The 23,515-nt window shown below is 37.0% G+C and overlaps 2 protein-coding genes across 4 annotated transcripts in view; both read left to right on the forward strand.

The window, feature by feature from the left end:
* Positions 1-22,787, forward strand: part of WWC3 (WWC family member 3) — a 105,988-nt gene extending 83,201 nt beyond the window's left edge. For 2 of the 3 annotated variants that reach the window (XM_057419444.1, XM_057419447.1), the window contains 12 exons: positions 3,683-3,803; positions 4,573-4,647; positions 5,662-5,748; positions 7,866-8,058; positions 11,826-11,993; positions 12,630-12,781; positions 13,522-13,681; positions 15,162-15,326; positions 16,612-16,704; positions 17,707-17,937; positions 18,681-18,808; positions 20,254-22,787. In XM_057419444.1, the coding sequence (XP_057275427.1) occupies positions 3,683-3,803; positions 4,573-4,647; positions 5,662-5,748; positions 7,866-8,058; positions 11,826-11,993; positions 12,630-12,781; positions 13,522-13,681; positions 15,162-15,326; positions 16,612-16,704; positions 17,707-17,937; positions 18,681-18,808; positions 20,254-20,320 (1,640 nt within the window). In that variant the 3' untranslated portion in view covers positions 20,321-22,787. The remainder of the gene's footprint in view (positions 1-3,682; positions 3,804-4,572; positions 4,648-5,661; positions 5,749-7,865; positions 8,059-11,825; positions 11,994-12,629; positions 12,782-13,521; positions 13,682-15,161; positions 15,327-16,611; positions 16,705-17,706; positions 17,938-18,680; positions 18,809-20,253) is intronic. The other variant, XM_057419445.1, reaches the window with a different exon arrangement.
* A 639-nt stretch (positions 22,788-23,426) lies between these two features.
* Positions 23,427-23,515, forward strand: part of CLCN4 (chloride voltage-gated channel 4) — a 40,736-nt gene continuing 40,647 nt past the window's right edge. The window contains exon 1 of the mRNA XM_057419504.1: positions 23,427-23,509. Coding sequence (XP_057275487.1) covers positions 23,506-23,509 — 4 coding nt within the window. The 5' untranslated portion in view covers positions 23,427-23,505. The remainder of the gene's footprint in view (positions 23,510-23,515) is intronic.

Genomic DNA, 23,515 nt, shown 5'->3' on the forward strand with positions numbered 1-23,515 from the left:
GTACTCTTGGTTTTGAAGAATTTGATAGAGCATCAAGCTTGTCTATCCCAGTTTGGGAACCCCCGGGTGTTGAGGGGTTCTGGTTTTCACTAAGGTACTGGGCAGTGTGCTTTGCTGCTGCCCCCCAATGGCCTGGTAGTATAACGCGATGCTGGAAAACAGTAATGAGATCTTTTTTGCCTGTTCCTTCACTAGAAACAAAATGAGGGAATAGTTGCAAATTCTGGGTGCCTGGAGGATTGAGACTGAATAAACTGCGCATACTTCTCACTGAAGCAACACTTGGGCAAGTTCAAGGAGATCTTCAGGACCTGCAGTTTTGATATTCAGTTGCTGATCTGTCGTTTTAAGTCTATCTTGGACATGCTGTGAAACATGTTAACAAGTGTGAATGGAATGAATATGCCTGGGAGAGTAAATCCATCATATTTATAAAGCTGGGAGTGGGAGGAAACATGTTATTAAAATACTGGGCTTAATATCTTCACTATCTCTTACTTTCTATCCTAAAATAGTCTTTCAAGTGCTTGTTTCCTTTAATGCCTAAATAATCTATTGTTTGCAAAATATTGCCATAAACCTAAAAGATGATTTATCATTGTGTACTTTTCATTTTGTCTTGTTTCTCATGCGGCACAAGAGAAAAATTCACTGTAAGTGAACCTGAATTACTACTTACTGTGCTGTTTTTGCCTGTAATTCCAGTGTGGTTTTCTGTGTGGTGTTGGTTTTTTGGGGTCTTGGTGGGGTTTTGAGTTGCATGTGAAGAAACAGGAGATTTTGCTACATTTGATTTTGTTTGACATTGTGTATCTAAAGAGCTGTATCTGTTTAATCATTATGGCATACTTAAGTTTTTTGCTATGACAACTAAACAATACATTCATGCCTGTAGTTAAATTCCTGGAAAAAGTGTTCTGTGACCTTTAGCTTTGTTATATTATAATAATGTCTGACAGCATCACAGTAGGTAAGGTCTCTTTGTGTCTCTGATTCAGTTTTTATGAGTGTTTGACTCTTGTAGCAGTGCATTTTGAGCTGATGTGTGGTATTTGTAATCTTCTAAGCTTGTGAAACATGCTTATGTGTTATTTAGCTAATGAAATCTTGGACATCAGCATTTCCTTTGAAGTTCACTTTTTAGCTAATGATACCTGAGAACATTCTTTTAATTGGGGCTGTCTGATACTTGTCAAGGTTTGGCACCTAGTAGTTCTGGAAATTCATATATATCGTTCGCTGATTTTGTTACTTAAATAAGGAAATGACAGGTAATTGTCTATAATAGAAACTTTATTTTTGAACAGTTCTTCAGCTTCAGGCATTGGAAGGTCTGCAACATGCGGTGTACCTTGTTCTGTTTAAAATAAGATCTGGTATTTCTTGACCAGTTTTTCCTGCTGACACTTCTTTTTTTCTTTTTTTTTTAATTTTATGTCAAGAGCATGTTTTGGTGTTTGCATCTCTCCCAAATTCACTGGGATTGCCCAGATGTTATCAAATGCTTGCATGGCCTCTAGGCAGTGAGCAAATTGTTGTCAAGTTACAACATTGTTGTAACATGCCAGTTTTTCATGAGTTTATATTGGTGCTTCAGATCAATTTTTCTTTCCAGGCAAATTAAGAACATGAACCTCCAAAGGAGAGAGCCCTGGAGGTCTTTCATCCATTAAATCTATACAAAGTGTTCACAGAGAGGGGTGAGCCAGAGGCCTATTTACAAAAAAGCAGTCATCCTACTGTAACTTGTTGAAATTAGTACAGAAATAATGGAGGCACTTTCATACAAAACTTAAATCAATTTTGTGAAGTTCAGCCTCTTTCCAGTGATGTAAAGTTATTGGGAAACTTCCACATTAAGATATGTCTCTAAGAGTGCTACTTTTTATTCTGCATAAATACTAGTGACAGAACTCAGAGGTGGGCTCACCAAATACAGTTTCTTTGCTTTCTGTGAGCTAGCTTGAACTTGGCTCTCCTATGTGGTAAGCATGACACAAGTAGTACTGCAGGATGTGTGGTGTACAGTAAGGGTGGGATGCTGTAATTGGAGGGGTGGGGAGGATGTTTCTTTCTCCAGGCACAGAAACAAATGCAGATTGGGCTGTTCCTGGTCAGCAGATTAATTTCTTGCATAGCTGAAGCTGACTAAATCCTTCATTGAATTTGGAGGGGAGGTCTGTAGGGCTGCATCCTGTCTGCCAGTTCCACGGTGGGTTAAATCTAATCTACCCACACACTTCTGTTGAGAGCAGTGGCATGGTTGTGTTAATCTGGGGGGAATTTATATCAGGCTTCAAGCCCTGATGTCCTGTCCTGGTGGTGCTTAGGTGCACGGTGAGATGGGTCCCATGCAGGGGGTTTGCTCACTGTCGGTACCTCAGCTAGGCTCTGCAGGTGGACCTCAGGCCATGGGCTGGCCTTCTGCTGAAGGAAACTTACTGGTTAGGTACTAGCATTTGATTTTTGGTGCCTTAAGATAGTGTGTAACAGAGGTATTTGACAAGTTTTTACTTTGAGTAAGACGTGTCTCATTCTTAGTTGGGGGCAGTAAGCTATAAATGTCAGCTGGTGCTTGTGTCCAGTGTGGTGTGCCCTGTGCTACTGTCACTCCAAATGCTGTCTGCTGAGACTGTGAATGCTTCCATGCTGTTTGAGTTTCTGAGCTTGAGTAGAAGCAAGTAAGATGCTTTCTCCATTTTTAAATTGACATCTCTGACACTGCTTTTCTGCTTTGAGGATAATCATTGAGCCTTAAGCAAAAGAAGGGCAAATTGGTGAAAGCTCTTCACTGCACAGTGAAGAAACTGGTCTTCCACAACTCCATTTAATGGTTCTCTCTGGGATTTGAAGGAAAACAATTTCAAGTTAGAAGCTATCATTGAAGGATCAAAACCCTACCTAACCAATTCTTGAGCATTACTATTTGTGCATGTACGTTAAAGGATTGGTAGCTGCTATACCTACTTGCCTGTGCAAAACCTGATGTTACACATCATTTTTGTTACTACGCTTAAACATGAAAATGATTGCTGAGTTAGCTATTTATGGTGTTGCTGGTGATTCAGGGAAGGGTGAAAGAGGGGGTTGAATATTGCTTTCTCCTCTCCCAGCTAGTTTTCACGAAGAATTTGAAAGAACAGTGGTCTGAGTGAGTTGGAAAGCACTGGTTCTTTTTGATAATGCCTCTCAGACTGTAAATAAAAGCTGCTATTATGTGATGGTATAAACAATGTGCTTTGAGACTTTCTATTAGGAAACAAATGAGAACAAAACCTCACATTGTGTTATCTGATAACTTCTTGAAAGAATTAGTCTCTGTGTTTGTTTTCAGTCTATTGTACATTCAGTAGGTAAATGTTAAAAGTTTAGGATATCATGTGTATATATGTTGAATTAATGTAAGTCTTCCTTCAGGAGGGATTATTTTACTAGAAAAGCATTTAGTAACAATGCAATTGGTTTACACTAAGTCTTGTCAGAGAGGAATTAGCCACAAACTTCCTTCCTTAATTGTCCCACATAACATCTCCAGTCAATTGTATTTTAGGTTTTTAAGTTGGATGAGAAAAACAATGAACTGCGTTTGTGCTGTTTTGCCACCAGTTTTGATGCAATAAATGTTTCTTGTTTAATTTTTAAGAGGTTGCCTTGAGCTCATGTTGTCTTTTCTTCACGACAGCTGTAACTCTGCGAGGAGACAGTGGTAGAAGATCGGAGAGGAGAGCCAGGCGAGTTTCAGCATGCCTCTCAGATCATTCACTGGCTAGTGACAGTGGCGTGTTTGAAGCTTTAAGCAAAAGGTCAGGTGTATAAATGCATAGTAAGGTGGAAATATTCCTGTTCTACTATATGGTCCAAAAGAATTTGTTGTGAATTTCTGAATAGGCTTTTAAAATTGCTTATTCTTAGTAACCTAAAAATATTAGGTTGCACGTTTAAAGTAGCTTTTTACATGCAGTTTCACTGTCATCTTTTCAAGTGCCAAGTGCCTTTTGCTTTGTTGCCTCTAACATTTTAACACCATACACTTCTGCCTTGAAAGATAGTTTTCTCAGCTTATTAGTTATGAATCGGTAATTTTCTTTCAACCATTTATAAAAAAAATAAAATTATACACAGTGTGACTTACAATTCCTTGTAGTATGTGATAAAAGTAGAAATGCAAGGAAGAAATTCATGAAGTGCTAAAAATCTGAAAATGTGTAGGTTGACCAAATGATTGAAGGATGGAATTGATGATTGTTGCTTTAGACAGTTGTTTTAACACAATAAACAATAACTGAGAAGAAAAGGTTTTGAGGATGCTAAAGAGAAATGGAAGACAGGATAAATATTAAAGTAACCTAAATGTTTTGAAAGACATATTCTAAACCCTCATTTTTTAAAATAATGAATTGCTACTTCTGTGTGTGTTTGTAAATAGATATTTCAATTCTTTCTATATTACCAGTCCATCCCGTATTGCCGAACAATTGCTTATATCCACACATCACAAAATAATTGTTTGTTTCATTATGTTTTAACAGCTTAGGTCAGTATGTAGTTTAACTGTACTTTCTGTTCCTGCAGAAATGAAGATCTGGAAGAGCCTGTTTATGGTGATGCTGCCAGTAATGAAGAACCACAAATACATGTTGGATTTCTGTGAGTATTTACTTCTCTTTCTCCCTGACAACTCAGGATTCTTGGCTTTGTTTTTTAACTTTTTAATAAACTAAACTGCAGTCGATAGTTTTAAGAAGCTTCTGAACTGGCAGCCAAGTTTAGTGGATGTACAGGTTAGTCAGTCACAGGCCACTTCAATGCTGGTGACTTAACCACAGTTCATTTAGTTTCTTTTCAGTGTTGGCTGGTAAAAGAGCCTTCATTACTTCTTTCAGTAGGATTTCTTTTCATTCTCTGGGCCATTAGTATGAACATGTATATAGGGATATGTCTCTTTGAGCAAGATCTCTTTATTCCAGGTAAAGGAGGATTACCTTACAAAAGTCACAGGTGAAGACACAGATACAATTACAGTTCCCAAATACAGCTTTGAAATCCTGTGCTTAGGGCATACTGTTGTTGGTACTAGGAGTAGCATGAGGACAGACAGATCATAGCAGTGCGTGGCAGGATGTTGTATCTTTAACATCCCTCTGGACTCTCGTAAGTGTTGGAAAATTAATTTCCAAGCTTGGCAGTTTTCAAATCTCAACCAGGTTTGTTAGTTCCATTTCAAAATTTGTGTGAAAGAGTAGAGGGTTTTATTTAATTTCATTAACCCATGAAAATAACACACTGATTTTGTCTAGTGGAATTGATATGTTATTACACATTTTGTGTACACACACGTATATACATATGGTGTAACTGTTGAAACCAAGGAATGTATTTTATAAAACCTGTTCACTATCAAGAGTTACAGTAAGGATTGTTGTTCTTTTCAAATTGGATAATGTTTAATTCTCTTAGTTCTGATAAGCTCCTTACTGTAGCTAATAATAATGTTCTGTTATCAGAGTGTGATATGTGTAATTGTTTTTGATTTAAACTGATTTGTGTAAGAGATTTAACAGCAAAGGTGCTTTTACATTCTTAAAATTTTTAGTTTATTATCTCTAGCTGTTAAGCAAAATATTGATGCTTGGTGACTAACACAGGAAATTTATTTTCCAGGCATGACAGTGCAAGCGAATGTCTGTTAGTCCATGTATTGCAGCTGAAGAACTTTACTAGTCTAGTTGTTAAAGAAAACTGTAAAATGTAAGTTTAAATTTCACCTGACATCTGATCATTGCTCGTTTTGTGCCTCCTATGGTATTTACGGTCATAAATACCATAGGTTTGTTTGCTTTCATGCAGAATTAAGCCATTTCTGGAGAAGACAGCATGTCGTAGTTTACATGAGGGAAAGGTTAATTTTATGGACACAGTGTCCCTTTTATAGAACCTCTTTCATAATGGTCAGATAACAAGCATAGTCTCTAATGACCCATGTTCTTACATGTTTATTATGCACAGGAAAGTTTGCAGACATTTGTGGCCATTACAGCTGGCCTTGAATTATCTGTGGAACACCCTCTGAATATAATTTTAGCATAAATACTAGCTGAGAATCAGTGATTTTTCTTTTTAGCCTATAGCAGCTTGTGCTTTTTTTTTTTCAAATTCCATGTCACATTATGTAGAACATTGCGTAGTTTATTCTAATATATGTTTCTTAAACAATGGTAATGTTGCCATAAAACACCATTTTATCTACTGATACGTATCTTAACATATTTTAAAGAAATTCAACACATGAAAATTGTTGATCTTTATCTCTGGGAGAGGTTGTTTATAAACTATGGAAAATGGAAGTATGATAACATTGTATTGTAAAATAAGTCATTCTGTGGGATTTGTTAGATTGACATACATCTCACTGAATGAGTTGATCTTTGAGAATGCTTAACCTTTTTAATGCTGAAAACTTCAGGTAGAAATTCTTCCTGTAGGTTAGTGCATTAGTGTTGGTCTTTTGCTTTGTTTTCAGTGTGAGTGCAAGGGCACGTGATAGGGGAAAAAAGTGTTGAGCTATACTCAGCCATGTTGCCTTGTGATTAGGAAAAGAAAGAAGCATCATCTGAAGAAAGTGGAGTCACCAAAGAAAAAAAATCTCTCTAGAGGGTTTGTTGGAGCTTGTAATCAAGCAGTTGGGCATCTAAATGACTCTCAAAAAGGCCGTTCATCCTTCTTAGTTAACTACCCATCCTTCTTAGTTAACTACCTGGGCTGGAATAAAAAAAAGTGCATGGCTGTAGCGCAGATCAGCTGATTTGAGTATTCAAAAAGCTTTATCTTACAAAACAAGAAAAAGCTCTTAGCTAGTTTAATGAACTCCTCCACGCAGCTGTATATTCATTGAATCAGTTGTTGGGGGCAGCAGGGAGGAGGTTACCTGCAGCAGAGGAGTTGGATCATTCCCTTTTTACAGCATGTGAAACTGTTTGGCTGACTGATGCAGCAGTGTAGACAACTTGAGAGAGCCTCTGAGCTGGGTTGGGTTTGTTTGACTTTTTTTTTTTTTTAATCTTGAGGTTTTGGGAAGGTTTTTGGTAGCTCAGACAAGTTTTCTAATCTAGTGCACAACACAGTTGTAGGAAGCTGTTGCAAAAAGCAGGTTATTGCAGGTGCTAGAAAAGCAGCAGGGAGAACATAGGAACACTTCTCAAGTAGCTCTGCTGCCTTCTATCAGATTAAAATGGTTGTATATTTTGTTTGTTTTGGTTTTTAGGTGTTTTGGAGTCTGAAATGAGATGGTACCATATATTTAACTTTGGTGGTTTTTTTAGGATGGCAGATGGATGCAGTGATAGCAGCTTTCTTTTGCCATCCTTTTGTGCTGAGTTTCTTAAGGGGAGGGAGAGGAAGGTATGCTTAGTGGGTGGAAGGAAGAAATGGGTCAGTGACACTTATGGAGCAATTCAATAGCCTAAATGTTGGCATGTGTTTCCGTTTGAAATAGCATAGCTTAGCACCTGGCCTCCAGCTGCTGCTGCTCAGGGGAAGGCTGTAGCTCTCCCATAGATCCTGTGTCGTATTTGCTAGCCCAGTGTAGATGCCTTGGATACCTCAAGGCATCTCAAGTGCTACTTGGTGCCTCTCCTGAAGAACCAAATAATAAAAAAAAAATAAAAAAAAAAAAGGGAGCATTTCCAAACCAGCTTTGCAGATTGTCCGTGTTAAGAATACAAAATAAATTCCTGTAATGAGGAGATCCCAGAGCTGATTCTTGAAAGTAGAAGTTGCATTGATGTTTTTGCTTAGCTTGATTTTGAGAAATGCAAAATAGCTTTCTTTGTCTGAATTACGCTATTTGTCTATTTTGCTGTTCCCAGTCATGTGAGAGTTTATTTGCCACCACTTGAGTCAGGCACACCAACCACTTACTGCTCTAGAGCTTTGGAATTCCAAACTCCGTTAATATTTAATGAAGTTTTCCAAATCCCCGTGCATTCAAGTGTTTTGAAATTAAAATCACTGCAGCTGTATATCTGTTCAGTTGACCATCAGCAACAAGAAGAATTATTGGTAAGTGGTCCTTTTTCTTAAAAACCATTTGGTATGGGAAATTAAAGTTACTTGAAGAGTAATTTTAAGATTAAAAACAGAAAGTGAAGACTTTCTTTGTAAGGATTGCTGGTGTACATGTTAATGTGTCTGTTTGTTCACAAATGTAAGTATAGTTCTGTTAACAAAAAAGGTGGGAATTTTAGAAAGTTGAAATACGCACATTTAGGTTGGCATAAAGTTTTGGAAGTGGTTGGCAGAACTAGCAGAGGTTGAGGGTTGGAGCATTTACTTTCCTACTGCTTAAATGTCGTACATTGCAGAGGCATGTTGAAAATGGATATAAGGCTTACATTCATTGCTGTGGCATGTAGTAAATAAGGAGTAAACTTTTTATTTCATGCATTTTTTTACAAATGCCAGCTGTGGGGAAAGTTGAAAAGTCTGCCATTGCCAAATTTTGGTGCAAGAAGGGAAAGCATTATGTAAAAAATGAAACCTTTCCCCAAAACCTTTATCTGACAGCTTTTAGACTACACTGTGCTCAAGACTTCCATTTCTGCATGGCTGTAACACATGATGAATCAGTATTATTAAAAAATTTCCTAATAAAAAGGTAACAAATATAAACCCGTTCATGCTATATGGCTGTAACCGCAGGCAAAGAAGACTGCTGTTGTATCAATGGTAACTTTGTTACTGGATAATAGTGGTCCAAGAGCGTTTCTGTTAGACCAGCCTTTCGCTTGAAACTGATTGAGATATATCTGATTTAGATACATTCAAATAAATGTGGCAATTGTTTAAATAGGTTACACATATTAACTGTATTAACTTTAGATGTGTTGTTAGCTTCATTTAGCTATTGCAAATATAAATGTGCTTGAATAAATGTGTCTTGGGGATGATGTGGCTATTTTGAAGTGAATGGGCTGCCATTTCAGTGAGGGGTTTGAAAGGGTTAGTGAAATGCTTTGTTGGTTTTTTTATTTTAAGCCTATCAAAGTAATTAAGAGGTACAGGCATCTCACTGTCATGCTGGACTGTGGAGAATAAGTGTTTATTTGAGCAAATCTGGTCAAGAATGCGTGTTTGTTAGTCCATGTTTAAAACTAGGTAGTGTCTTATATAAACACTGGCCTTAACATTGGCAAAAGCGGACTTAAGGTCTTGTATGCAGTAAGAAGTTTTGTCTTTTTTACACTACGTCGTAATGATACAGATAGCATCTCAAGAACAAGCTGGATATATTGGTGTAAAATGCTTTACCCTGGTATATCCTCTTCCTCTGGGAAGCAAAACAGCTATTTCACTGTAAAGCATCCTTATATTGACACAAGTGCATCTAATTCGAGGGTGCTTTTATTTTAACTGCTTCTACTGAATTAGCAGAAAAAATATAGGTCTTCAGGTTGTGTCGGTAGGATTTTTTTTCTCTTTCTTAGTGTAGTTTTGTCAGAAATGTCTTTGTTCACGGTAGGTGGTAACATACTCTAGGAGTAAGTTAACAATGCTACTTAAGAGAGAAGCGATGCAATGGTTCTTAAGGTAGGTACATTGAAGTACATATTTAAACAATAGGTTGTTGCCCTCTTGCTATAAATTTATTATGTAAATCAGCATTTTCTCAAATTGCAAAATCATTTGTTACATCTCTCTGGAACTGCCATGATGGTCTCTGTCTTTCAAAGTCTCTTCCACTGAGATTCCATCTATTTAGTCATCCATACATCTCTGAAGCTCTTGATGACTGCTTTCTTTTCAATTAGATTGTGCCAGTTTAATGCTTTCCTAAATGCAGAAGCCAGGTTGAACTTTATCCTAAGTTACAGAAATATTTGTACATAACAAGGAATGGGAAAAATAAAATAAAATAATTCTGGCAAAGAGTTCTGAACTTCACTTACATAGAGAACTAAGTCTACTAAACTTGTGGAATTGTCTTTCCATTCCCTCAAACTTTTATTCACATGCCCTGCCTTGCTGAAAGATCTTTTTCTGTTTTCTTACAGCTTTCTGAAACTGTGCTTCATTAAGTTGGCTTATTTCTTCCCTGTTGGCCTCATCAATGTTGAGAATAAGGGAGTTGTTATTTTCCGTGATTAGCATATATGGCTCATGTCAAAGAAACGTGATTGCCTTTCCTGTAATCACATGACATTGCTGTTTCACTCTCAGTTTCTCATCTTTTACAGCCCTGACAAACCAGTTCTTCCCTGTGTCTTAATTTATTTGAATTCTTCTAGACTGTAACTTTTCTTTTTTCAGTTTGTTTTTTTTTAACATAATTTTAAATTCTGATCTTTTCCTCATAAATTTCACAATTCTTCTGTTTGACATCACCGAGAGATTCATAAATAGTTTCACTTATTCCACCATCCAAGTTGTTAACACATCAGAACAGTCATGTGACAGGCAGCTAGCAGACCCATCTGGATGCCTTCATCCTTCTGAGTGAGCTCCAGATGTTGAGGTGGAGGTGAAATATTCACTAGTCTTAATAGGGTTTGTTGGTGATTTTCTCCCCATTTAGTGATTCACTTTGTAGTAACAGCTTCTTTGGCCTTCTTAACTGCTTAATAAATGCAATCTGTAGGGCAGTGTCGGACATCCTAAAAGTCAATATATGTTTTTTCCAGTATTGATGACAGGAAAATAGCTTTACCTTCTTCCTCTGAAACTAGACTGGGCATGTCTTTCCCAGCTCTGATGCAATAAGTGTAACTTATTTGACATGTTTCTTTATTACCCTGTGTCAAAGCAAGTAGATAATTAGAAGACATCTCTGTTATATATATGAAAGGCATCTCTGTAACCTCCAGTATCTCAGTAACATGTTGTATTGTGATACGCATTATTTTGCTGCTTCCGGAAACTTTTCTCCATTGTCCTTTATACCTCTGTTTAAACAGAGCCCCAGGGAACAAAAATCTTGGAAAAACAATACAAAGATTTTTGTTGTTATTCTTTTCTAATTAACTGTTTCTTTACCTACTTAAAGTCGAGCAGAGTTTTCTGCATGCGTTTCCTACTGCCTTTACAATTAGAATCATTACATCCAGCTGTTTGTTTTGGTCCAACTAGTGAATGGATTAAAAAAAAAAAAAAAAGAGCATGGATTTGCTCACAGTTGTTTTTCATTTAGGTCACCACACAGAAATTTCCTACATGACTGTTGTCAGATGGAGTAGGGATTCTTTAATGTAGGAATACTTTTAGTTGGAAGCCTCCATTGAACCTGTTTTCACCTGAATGTAAGGATGTAAGGGAGATGTAAGGGTGGCTTGGAAGGTAGAAAAATGTCTTTATGGCCTATTTGACTACCTTACGATATACAGGAAGAAAAACATATTTTCTTTTTCCCCTCTGGAAGATGACTCTGAGGACCAGAGAATGGAAGGGTATCTCAGAAGATAGGTCTCTCAGAGGAACACAGATTCAAGTAATGCTGTTGAAGTAATATTAATTTGAAATCAGATATGTAATTAAGAAGGTTGTTTAATAAAATATTAACAATCATATCTACATCAGTCATGGAAATTTTATATTTCAACTTAAAAAAATTTAATATCTACTCTTATCCTTCCTGGGAGTTGTCAAGAGCCAAGAAATTCAGTATCTTAGATATGATAACACAACAGAAAAAACTGTATCTTTTTAAGAGATGCTGTTAAAGTTTTATAAAGTGGAGGGTTTACACTATAATTAAAATATACCGCAAGATAGACACCTTCTCATTTCAAGAGTATGTTTGCCTTATTGTGGTCAATGATTCTTGTTTTTTACAGGGCATTGCTCAGATAAACATGACTGATGCAGAGAGTTCTGGTGAGATGCAGCTTCACTGGTATACTGTTCAGATCTTCACTGGTTCAGACCCCCAGAGAGCAAAGAACAAAAACCAGTGTGAAGAAAGTATTCCCCGGTCTTCTGGAAATGTAACTACAGTTAAAACAGTATGGCTCTGAAAAAAGTGATACGTTTACTTTGACCTGCTTAGTGAGTGGTTGTGATCTAATCTCAGGTGCAGCTTGTTTTTGAGGTACACAGAAGGTGGTACCTTAATTTGGCTCTTGTGGCAAGAACTGGATTTTAATCATTAAAAGCTAGATCGTGTCTGGACAGGTGACTGAAATTGTATTCTGTATATGTTTGTATGCACAGTTCCAGTCTAAATAACTAAAATCTGTTAAAAATTTCTGCCACTGCACTTCAAGAGGTTGTCAAGAAAGGCTGTACAGTTTCCATCCTTGGAGATATTTTCAGCCCTTGGCTGGGCCCAGGGCAACTGGATGTAGCTATGAAGCTGTCCCTGCTTTGGGCAGGACATCAGACTAGGTGACCTCCAGAGGTGTCTTGTGACCTAGCTTGCTGGATGATGCACAGAGAGATAAACTCTGCCTGGTTTCTCTGACAAATTGCACACATGGACCACCACATACTTTTTGATCATTAATATTCAGGACAGATTTTGTTTACTTGTATGTTTCTTGAAAAAAAAAAGGCCATGGTTTTGTTTTGGTTTCTCTCAGTGGTATACATTAAATACATTACTTTGCTCAGTTTTATTTGAAGTCTCTTTTACTTTTCAGGATGCAGTGACAGCCCTTTTAGCCAGGACCACTGCTCAGCTGGAAGCAGTTGAGAGAGAGTTAGCAGAAGAGAGAGTGAAACTGGAGTACACAGAGGAGGAAATCCTGGAGATGGAAAGAAAGGAAGACCAGGCAGAAGCCATATCAGAAAGGTAAAAATAGTTTAAATACCTCACCAAACATCCGAATTATATTTAGGTTGTGGGTATAGTCTGAAATACAGCAGGAGAAACCACAGGTCCTTATTCAGAGATCTGCTTCTGGTTAGTGTTAAGAGTATAAAATTCTATTATTATGTGATCATGTGCAAACAGAAGAAAACCATCTTTAAGTAGCTGCCTGAATTTAGAGGACTTGGAATTTGGGGAGTGGGAAAACATTAATGTCAAACAAACTTTGCTAAGGAGGCAACTGTAATGGGTTTGTAACAGCACTGTACTAAAAAATAAAATTTTGTGTGGACATTGGAAAATGGCAAATATATGCATTGCAGTGCTTACAGAGAGAGCATGCAGCACAGCTCTTTGCTATTTCAGGGTTTGTTACAATGCTGTTTCACCATTTAATAATACTCCTAGTTTGTTACATGAGTTGTGTTGTTCTTTCTGTTACTATTTTCTTTTTTATGAAGACCAGAGCATAGACTTTTAGAAAATTAGGGAACATGTTTTTTTGGGGTTTTGGGGTTTGTTTGGTGTTTTTTTTGGCATGAAATGCGTTTGCTTGTCTGCATCTACAGAAATGCAAGTGGGGTATGTTCTCCCTTTGAAAATTCTGTATTTTTGTTGGAGAAATAATACTCTTAAACTGTCCTGGATAATGAAATATATAAACATGATGTGTAACTGCATGTTTTAATACCTACAACACTCTTGTGATGTTCTGATTTTAGGAGTTGGCAAGCAGAATCTGTTGACAGTGGATGCAGTAATTGTACCCAGACTAGTCCTCCTTATCCAGAGCCATTTTGCGGGGATTCGTTAGCTGGACACACGTTTGCAGCTCAAGCAGGCCAGTACAGTTCTGGAAAAATGCAGCCTCTGCCACTAAAGGTAATGAGAGAAGACAATGCCACACTGGCTGGCGCACACAGAGTGTGTTACTGCTGCTCCTTGAGTTTGAGTCTGAATTGATCAAGACAGAAAACAATCAGAAACGTTATATGAGCATGGCTTCATCGCAGTGGTGTGCCTTTAAAGTTGTTGAAGTATGCTCTTTAGGGCTGGGGGTATTTTATTTGCTTTCTAATTATTTCTGGCAGAATTAGTTTTTTTATATCAAAAGCAAGCTAATTTTACTGTGGTCTTTAATCTGTAAATACACATTTGCATCAATGTCTGCGTTGACATGAAATTTTAACAGAAGATGATATGATTGAATTCCAGTGCTCTTAAAAATAAGAAAATTTGAAGGAATTGTGAAGAAAGAAGCTTACTGCTTTATGACTTGCATTGCCATTTCAGTGTTACAGTAAATACAGCTGAAATTTTCAGAACAATTGCGCTGACAGTGATGTATTTAAAATCTTTTGTATTCAAGAGATGAGACATTGAAACTAATCCCAAACAAGCTGAAATCAGCATATTTCCATTGAAGCAGAGGAACATAGGCCGTTTGTATTGCCTTTAGGGGAGATTACACCTCCTGTCGAAGAGTGAATTATCTTATTTGGAAGCTTTGCTAGAGTAGCATATGTTGTCTGTATTTCTGAATATTTTAGTGTTCTTTTATCTTTGTTTCAACAGTCTCTCAGATCCTTTTTGTTGAGTTTCTTTTCCTTATCCTTCCACTACCTAAAGGGGTCTACAAGAAAGCTGGAGAAGGACTTTTTACAAGGGCATGTAATAATAGTGCAAGGGGGAATGGCTTTTAATCTGAAAGAGGGTAGATTAGATGCTAGGAAGAAATTCTTCACTATGAGAATGGCGAGGCACTGGAACAGGTGGCCCAGAGGAGCTGTGGCTGGCCCCAACCCTGGAGGTGTTCAAGGCCAGGTTGGAGGTGGCTTTGGGTAGCCTGGCCTAGTGAGAAGTGTCCCTGCCCATGGCAGGGGAGGTTGGAACTAGATGATCTTTAAGTGCCTTTTGACCCAAACCATTCTGTGATTCTGTCATTTGACTTCCTCCAGTTTTAAGGTGGCTGTTTCCTTCAGAAGTCACCTTGCTTATAGAAAGGTGGCTCTGTTTTCTTCTGTTGAGGCTGGAGATCCGGTGGTGGCTTGGTTAATGCCCAGTTGCTAATTCTAGATGCAGTCCTTACAGTTTGCATCTATGATTCACGTTACAAATGCATCTGATAATTTTTACTGTTGTAGCAAAGGCTTCTGAAAGGTATTCTTATACTTTTGAATGGCCTAGTTTTAGAACTGTTTTTAAAAATAATGTGATTCATCCTCAGTTCTCAGTGGTCATTAAAGCTTGAACCTAGCAGGGCAAATTGTTTACTTTTGATATTGTTGAAATACCTGATTGTTTTTGGTGAGAGAGAAAAAATAAGGAAGAAATAATAATTTTTCCTTCATTGAAATTTTAGGTGGATAAGGAAACTAACACTGAGGATCTGTTTCCTGAAGAAGTTGCTATTCTTCCAAAAGAGAGAACTAGCCGCAGGCCACGGGGTTCTGCTTTTGTTCGCAGCAGCACTATTGTTCGTTCCCAGACCTTCTCGCCTGGAGCACGAAGTCAATATGTTTGCAGGGTGAGTAAGGCTTAAAAAGAAGGAGAGAGAAAGGGCCTCCACACAAGTATTTTGTACTTTTTTTGATAATTTCTTATCTTACATTTATAAGGAACATATGCTGCTTTTTAATACTAATGAATAATCTTTCATTGCATTTAAATACTGCAGTGGGGAGGAGGTTCCCTGATTCTTTTTAAGAGTTTAAACCTGAATTTACTTCATTTAAACTAAGAATCTGTGGCAAATAAGATAATAAGCTCTTTCCCTGACAACCTTAGATGTTAAGCTAGAGTGATTGATTTTATAGAGGTACAGTGCTGTCTAATGTATAAACAGTTGGCTTAGAAGCCACATTTGACTTTCAGGTATGTAAGATTTTGGGATAGGGGACTGAATGCATCATCTTAGGGTTATTGCGTGAATACTGTTACGACTAGTTGCTGACATGAATGTCAGTCATAGGGTGCCTGTTACAGTGGGATCTTGGATTCCGAGCTGCATTGGTTCAAGTAATTGATCAGCACAACAGTTTCTAAGCTTATGTTAGCTGATTGCTGTGTTCAATGGCAAAAGGCCTATAAGCAGCTGGTTCACGGTATTGCAGATCAATGCAAATTTGCAATATTGGTGGAATGCACATAGCTTTATTTGTGCTTGTTCATAAGCTTTTGAGAGCTTGAGTTTAAAGGCACAGTAATGATTTTTAGCTTTTATTCATGTTCCTAAACCAATTTTTGCTTTCTTATTTGCATTGCATGCAGTGCACCCTTCATATTCTTCAGTTGGGTTTCTGGATTCCATATCTGTTTGTTATGTAGAGAATCTGAGTAAAGCACCCTCACACACCAGAAGAAAGGTAGTGCAAGAAGGAAAAGATTGTTAAACATCCTCACTTAATCTGAATTTACTTAAAATCAGAGATGAGGGAAAAAGTAGAAGGCTGTTGTTTGTGCCACGATCGTAAGTGCTTTAAGAAGAAATATAAGTGCCTTTAACTGCTCTCTCCCCTGTTGTTGTATTTTTTTTTTTTTTTTTTTAGGTCACATTGTCCTGAATATGTAATAGAATGTTTGATGAAACTTAGCTGTAAAACATTGATGGTTTTTAAACTTTCTTAAATTATTGTAACTATACAGCATGAGCACTATTATATTTTCAGTAAAGCTGAAAAAACCAGTTGCTTAAAACAAGACAGTTCCAATGAATTAAAAAAAAAATCTCACAAGCAGAAGAAAAAAAAATACAAATTTCTTAATGTAGATGACCTCGTAAGCCATATCTTTTCAATATCTTTTTTAATCAGCTGTATCGCAGTGACAGTGACAGTTCAACTCTGCCAAGGAAATCCCCTTTTGTCCGGAACACATTGGAGAGGCGTACTCTACGGTATAAGCAGGTATACTTTGGAAACTTGTTTTTGCTTTTCACGAAGTTGCTAGAGCAGTGGTACTTTTCTAGCTGAGCTTTAGTTGTCTGCAGGTACATTTTGCAGTTTTTCAGACATGTATAAGGCTCCTGTAATGTAATAAGGGGAGGGGTACCTTTTTGGATTTGGTTTGGGTTTTTTAAGCGGAAACATAGAGAGTGAAATATAGTTGTGAACAATTATTGAGGAGGAGAAAAAGAGGCAAACAAAAATTAGTTTAATGGGGACTGAATTAATATTGATTTAGATGTAAAGCCTGTTACTTTAAAATCTAATTTTATGATGCAGGGTGCATGCTGAGAGAACTGCGTGTCAATGTGATGCAAAACATTCAGCTCCCCTTCCATGCAGCCTAGCAAGCTATAGTATTTGAGGCCTAATTATTCAGGAATGAATAAGTTAATTTGTTCTCTTGCCTCCATGTCACCCTGCACACTGCTGAATGAGAGGGCAGAGAAGGGCAGGTAAAGCATTAATGCCGTGTATAAAAACTGCATGCAGTTTAGTCTGGTCAGCAGAATTTCTTGCTGGGGTAGGCAAGTAGACAACCGTGCCTCCAGTTTTGATTCAGAAGGTACCTTAAAATAAGTATTGAATAAAGCCCTCTAAAAGGGGAATCTTGCTCAGTACAATATTTTCTGACATCATGACTCCATTTGAGTTTTTCATATTGTATCCCTTGTGTCATCGTAGCATGAAAAGTTAGTTCGTAATCATAAATTAGTTAAATAGTTATAAGCCAAAAAAAGGAAGTAATAGGAACATTAGTTGAAAAAGTTTATGTATGGTACAGAAAAGCCCTACAGCTAGTAAGCTGAATTTCACTGTGGGATGTAAATAATGTCATCAAAACTTTGTGTCAAGAAAGCCTTTGTGTGTGAAGTGTACTGAAAATGTATGTTCTATATAGCTAAAGATAGACCATGTTGAGAGTAATATATTGTGCATTTTATTTGAATCCTAATAACTCAACAGTCCTGCAGATCATCTTTGGCTGAGCTTATGGCAAGGACATCCTTAGACCTGGAGCTGGATCTCCAGGCATCCAGAACTAGACAGAGACAGCTGAATGAGGAGATATGCGTTTTAAGAGAGTTGAGACAGCGTCTGGAAGATGCCCAACTCAGAGGGCAGACAGATCTGCCCCACTGGGTCCTTCGGGATGAGCGATTCCGAAACTTGTTGAAGGAAGCAGAAAGGCAGGTATGATAACACGAGATGAGCACTCAGCATGTTCATAAACTTCTGATTTCAAAATTGCTTAATAGAGACAAGATGTCTAAAGAGCTGTTTTTACAGAACTTCAAACAATGTATGTTGCTTATATAGTCTTGAAGTTAGCACAATACTAGTAACAATTGCATCAATTATTACCAAACTGTGTATTTATTTCAGGACAGTTACTGGAGAATGACACTCTTTGTCAATGACACTTTTTGTTTCAGTTTGGGGTTTTTTTTAGATATTTATTATTGGAACTTTAATAATTTCCTTCTGATCTTTGAAAGAAGTAATTGCTAATTAGATCTTTAATATTTACAGGTATTTGGAATGTTCCCTAAGTATGTGATGTTTTTTTGTTGTTTTTTTTTTTCCCTGTTGGAGAAAGAAGTTATAGGCAAAAAGTGACAAAAACTGCACAACAAACAGAATTTGTCATTGGATTATCAGAGAGGAAGAGTGAGCCTAAATTTATTCTGAGGTCTGGTTTGGCAGATCTATTAGCAGTAAATTTCAGAAATTTAATACATGTATGTCTGAAGAGCATTAGGAAATGAAACAACACTGTCAGCATTTTGAATTTATAGATCAGCTATTTCAGACAATGTATTTGTGTGGGTTTACTATGGTGAGTGGGCAAAAAATTCATTATTTTAGCCTGGATATTAATTCTTGTGTTTTATTTATTCACATGATCATTTTAACCATTATATTTTTATTTTCAGACCAGACAGACCAAATTTGAACATCACCAAGAGCAAGCAGCTGAAAAGATGCTGAAGAAAGCATCAAAGGAAATATACCAGTTGCGTGGGCAAAATCAGAAGGAGCCTATTCAGGTGCAGACTTTTAGGTAAGTGGTAATGTGTACTGAAATAGCAAAGCAACATTTCGTTCGAGAGGTTAAAGCTCTCTGAAGCATTAAGCTTAAATTCTGTGTGTCTTCTATATAGCTATTAATTTTTAACCCTATATTGATTTGGACACGAGTTTCCTTTGGATTATTTGTAGTGCAAAGAGCCAAAGGTAAGGTAAAATTGCAGTGTTATGATTCTAAAACACATGAGATATAAATAAAAAAAGAAAGTCTTCAAGTGCAACCATAGCTTAGGTGATTCTTTCAACTTAGCCTAGTCACTATTAAGTTCACATGATTTGTCAGTTCTTCAATGCAAGCCTGTGAGCATATTTTGTTTAATGTGATGCATATATATATATATATTACTGGTAGCACTCTCTCCCTAAAAATGAGTGATATTCCAGCTTTCTCTCAAGAAGCCTTTTCTTTGGACTTTTTTTCCTATTTCATGTGCGTTTACAGAGTATGTGTTTTCTCTTAGCTTTATGTTTGGGGTTGTATTTTATGACTTTATTTTGTGTAGAAGTGGCATTGATGAACAATATCCATTTCACAGGAAGACTTTATTACTTAAGCATCAAATTTTTTATAATCCTTACTGGAAGATTGAGAGTAATAAAATATTAGTGCAGCATAGATGTGAAGGACAGCTACCATGTTACATCATGTTACTATTTCATCCAGTGTTTAGATTTTTAGATTATTTTTTTCCTAGGGAATACTTAAGTGAAATGAAAATGCTCTCTGTCCTTTAATGTACTTTCCCCCCGCCCCGCTGAATTATAGGAAAGGCTTTTTCACAAAGGTGGGGAAGGAAGTAAGAGGAATAGAAATTTTAGGATAGCTTTTACATCTTATGTTTCTGATATGTTTGGTAGTTTGTCTACTGAGATATAAAAAGGTGTGGAACTGAATAAAATGAAATGTAGATAATGAAGCAAGAGCTGTATTTCTTGTTTAAATTCTTGCCCTTTTTATTCATGCATCTATTTCTTGTGACACTTGCTTTGCAGCATCTACTGTTCGCTCAGTAAAGAAGCAAAAAGACGCCTGAATGCCATTCTTCTTTTTTTTTTCCCCTCTTTTTTTTTTTTTTTGGTAGGCATCATTACAAAATGAACTTTGCATTGCAGAAGGGGTTTATTCAGGGCTTGTCCTGTGAAAGCTTTTTACAGTCAGCTGTGACAGATGTTAGATGAGTTGTATAAAGCTTCCACCTAATTTTCAAAAGTAGCAGTTGTGTTCAACAGAATGTTGCCAGAAGTATACGGTGAGGTTCAGTAGTTTTTGTATGTTTCTTGTACTCAAATAACCCATTAGTTCATTATGTAAGAAACAAATAGAAACCATTAACTAGAGTAAAGAAGCCATGTTCCTGAGGGTAGAAAAATGTAGGCATATATTTGACTTGCTTCCTTTTTATCTTGTTTTGATCACAGGGAGAAGATAGCTTTTTTTACAAGACCAAGGATTAACATACCTCCTCTGCCAGCTGACGATGTATGACATGTTGCATTGTAAACATGAAGTATTTATCGCTTTTATTTTAATGAAGTTATTAGATTAGCCAAGTTTCTTAAAAAAATTGTGCAAAAGCTAATATACACATTTTGTAAAAAATAAAAAAAGTAAAAAAAGTAAAAGTAAACAAAACCATATATATAAATATATATACATATATATTTTATAATAGCGACTGCAACAAGGCTTGGTTTTTCCTTGTTGTGAAACTGACATCTCTGAAGGCAACTTATTTTATAAAAGATCGACTACCCTGTTAAGAGCGTGTACAGTTTTTATGCTGTTTTATTTGACTTGAAGGCTGGAAGACAGAAACAAAGTGAGTTCAGGCAAATTCACTGTAGTGTAATTTATTTATAGTGCCTTTTTTCCTTGAAGGAAAATACCTACTTTAAGATGTATTTTAAGACTGAAATTTTGTTCTTCAGTATTTGTCATACAGTAGAATGGAACCATTGAGCTGGTTTTGTTTCTGATACCTGAAATGAAAATACTATGTTCTAAAATTGTCACTTTTTCAGCTTTTTATCTGTAGCTTATTATGTACATTGTATCCTTTAGCACTGTCTGTGTTATAGCAAAATATTATCACCTGCAATGTCTTTAACACTGATTAGAAGTGATGTTAAGCATTGCAGAATTCATTTGCATGTTCTTACCGTGCACTAATGGATTGTTTTCATTTCAGTTGTGTCTAAAGTATCTTTATATTCTTAACTAGATTCTCAGTTTAAACGGAGGAAGGAAAAGGGTGACAAGTCTTTGTCTTGCTGTTTAATGGAAAGGGAGTTAAAAGAGTAATGTGAGCTAGCTGTGTGGAAAGGCCGCTAAAGGAATATGATTATAATTTCTCAATTTTAAAGGTTATGAGCTGATTCAGGAAATACATATGTGCTGATTCCAGAAAGCAGCTGCTTTAAGGAAGGGCGCTTAAACACGTGTTCATCCTGAAGGATGTGTTTTTGGGTTACTGCATGCAAGTTCTTTTGAACAGTGACACTTTCCAGGAGGAAGGTGTATAATTCTGGAAGGTACAGCTCACTTGATTGCTAGTTGGACCAGCCAAAATCCAGTAGGAAATATTTTTACTTGTGACCATTTTAGTGACAGACTGTCACCCTAAATTCCCGAGAATGCCAGTTTTGTGTCCTTGCATCCTGCAAGTATGTAAAAATACTTCTTTACTAAGCTACTATAATAGAGTTCCTCATATTTTTCTAATTACATAAAGAGAGGTGCCCAACACAAGACTGGTTTTGCAGCTTGCTGGAATCTCCTAAAAGGAAGATCCCGCTCTCTCTTTATTAAAGTCAAGGTTGAATTGGTTCCAGATTTTTGTGTGTCAGGAAATGAAAGCAACAACAGCCAAAGCCTAAATGTACTTACCAGAACCAACCAGAATATTTTCAAGTATTTTGTAAGTAAGTGTTTTCTGTGGGATTCAAGAGCTTATACTCTGTTACCTGTCAAAGATCAGGAAAACCTGAAAGTGAAACTGAGTTGTTTTTACTTGTTTTAAGCTGAGGCAAAAAGTAATAGGGGAAAAGATTGTAAACCTAAATCATTAATCAATGAGGATGATTACCACAGACCTTAAAGGTAGTATTTCCTGTTTCCTAGTATGGCCTATAATCATTGCAGTCATCAGGTGATTAGATCGTATAGCAATATACGTAAAATTAGAGTATATTTAGCATTTATCAGGCTAACCATCCTGAAGTCTGTTTTTGCCAGTAAACTTCAGTGGGCGTATATTGGGTTCCTTGGGCACAACTAGACATACTCAGAAACTATGCAGATAAAAAACAAATCATGTAAGAAATTTATAGTGTTTGGGTGAAAGTCTAGGGACAGCAAGCTTTTCAGTGCTCATTCCTTGAACAGTTTGTCAGAATTTCACATCTCATTTTCAGTGGAGGCCCTACATAGTAGTGTTTATCAAAAGTTACCATGCAGGGACACTTGCAGAAGTACTTGCTGTATATTAAGAACAGCCACCACCATGCGTCCCTTGAGGGTGGTCAGATACTGGAAGAGATTGCCCAGGGAGGTGGAGCTCTTTGTCCACGGAAGGGTTGAGGACTTCACTGGACACATATCCTGGAATATCCTGGTCACATTAAGGCCCACTTTGAGCAGGGTTAGCATAGGGATCTCTCTTCCTCCCTAAATTAGTCTGTACCTGTATAACTAAGGGGCAATATCTGGTGGCCTCTCTGGCAGGGGTTTCAGCTGGTGTATTTAAATAATGACCGCTGTGAGATGTTGTCAGTGTATCTTGTGGGTCTGTGGTTCTGACTGCTGTTATGAGTTCTGTCTTGATGTGGTAATGAGTTATCATATTCAGTATTCATCTCTCTTGGTTTTGTCACAGTTCTGTATGATTGTGTCATTTTTGTATTATTTGAAAGTATTTCTTCTACAAAATAAAATAATTTGCCATAAACGGAAACAGATTTTTGTTATATGTCAAAGTATAAGACGTTTTTTGAATAGTTTATACTTGCCACATTCATGATGCTTTTGTAAAGAAATTTTGTATTTTGAATAACTGTCATTTAGGTTAATGTAATGAATTTTCAAATAAAAGAGGAAATATGTGAAATCAGAGATCCTAGAGAGGTTACACTGAAGACCTGAAAGGGATGCAGAGTGTAAGGAATGGCAGGTATGTTTTTCCGTGTGCTTATCGCTTGTGATGAGCTGACAGCTGTATCAGAGGCTCAGAGTTGAATATTCCTGGAATTCATATGTAGCCCCACTTACAACAGGTTGAACTGTCTTCTTTACCTACCTAGAATTTGTAGGTTTGTACTGGAAGTAAGTTGACATTATTTCTCTAATATCTTACCTATGACTAATTCCAAAGTGGAAGCCACGGAAAAGAATACTGGTTAATTTTTTTAGGCTGAACTTTACTGCAGCTGGAGATGTTAAACCTTTGTAATTACAGAAAGGCAAGTTTCCCAGTTGCTCTCTACAACCCTAAGCTGCAGGAGCACAGGCAAAATTGCAGTACGGACATGCGACTCCTGCCTCTGCACAGTGTTTGCAAGGCGTTAAGGGTATGACAGAGTTTAGGTTATTTTTAAACAGTCAGCTAGAAATAGTAGTTTGGAATACCAATCGTCCCTGTCTCGCTACCATCAGGATCAACAACAAAAGCTATAATGGGTACGT

Source organism: Pezoporus wallicus, unplaced genomic scaffold (assembly GCF_028554395.1).
Source record: "Pezoporus wallicus isolate ANWC-B61680 ecotype Strahan unplaced genomic scaffold, APGP_CSIRO_Pwel_v1 contig_5767, whole genome shotgun sequence".
Classification (NCBI taxonomy): Eukaryota; Metazoa; Chordata; class Aves; order Psittaciformes; family Psittacidae; genus Pezoporus; species Pezoporus wallicus.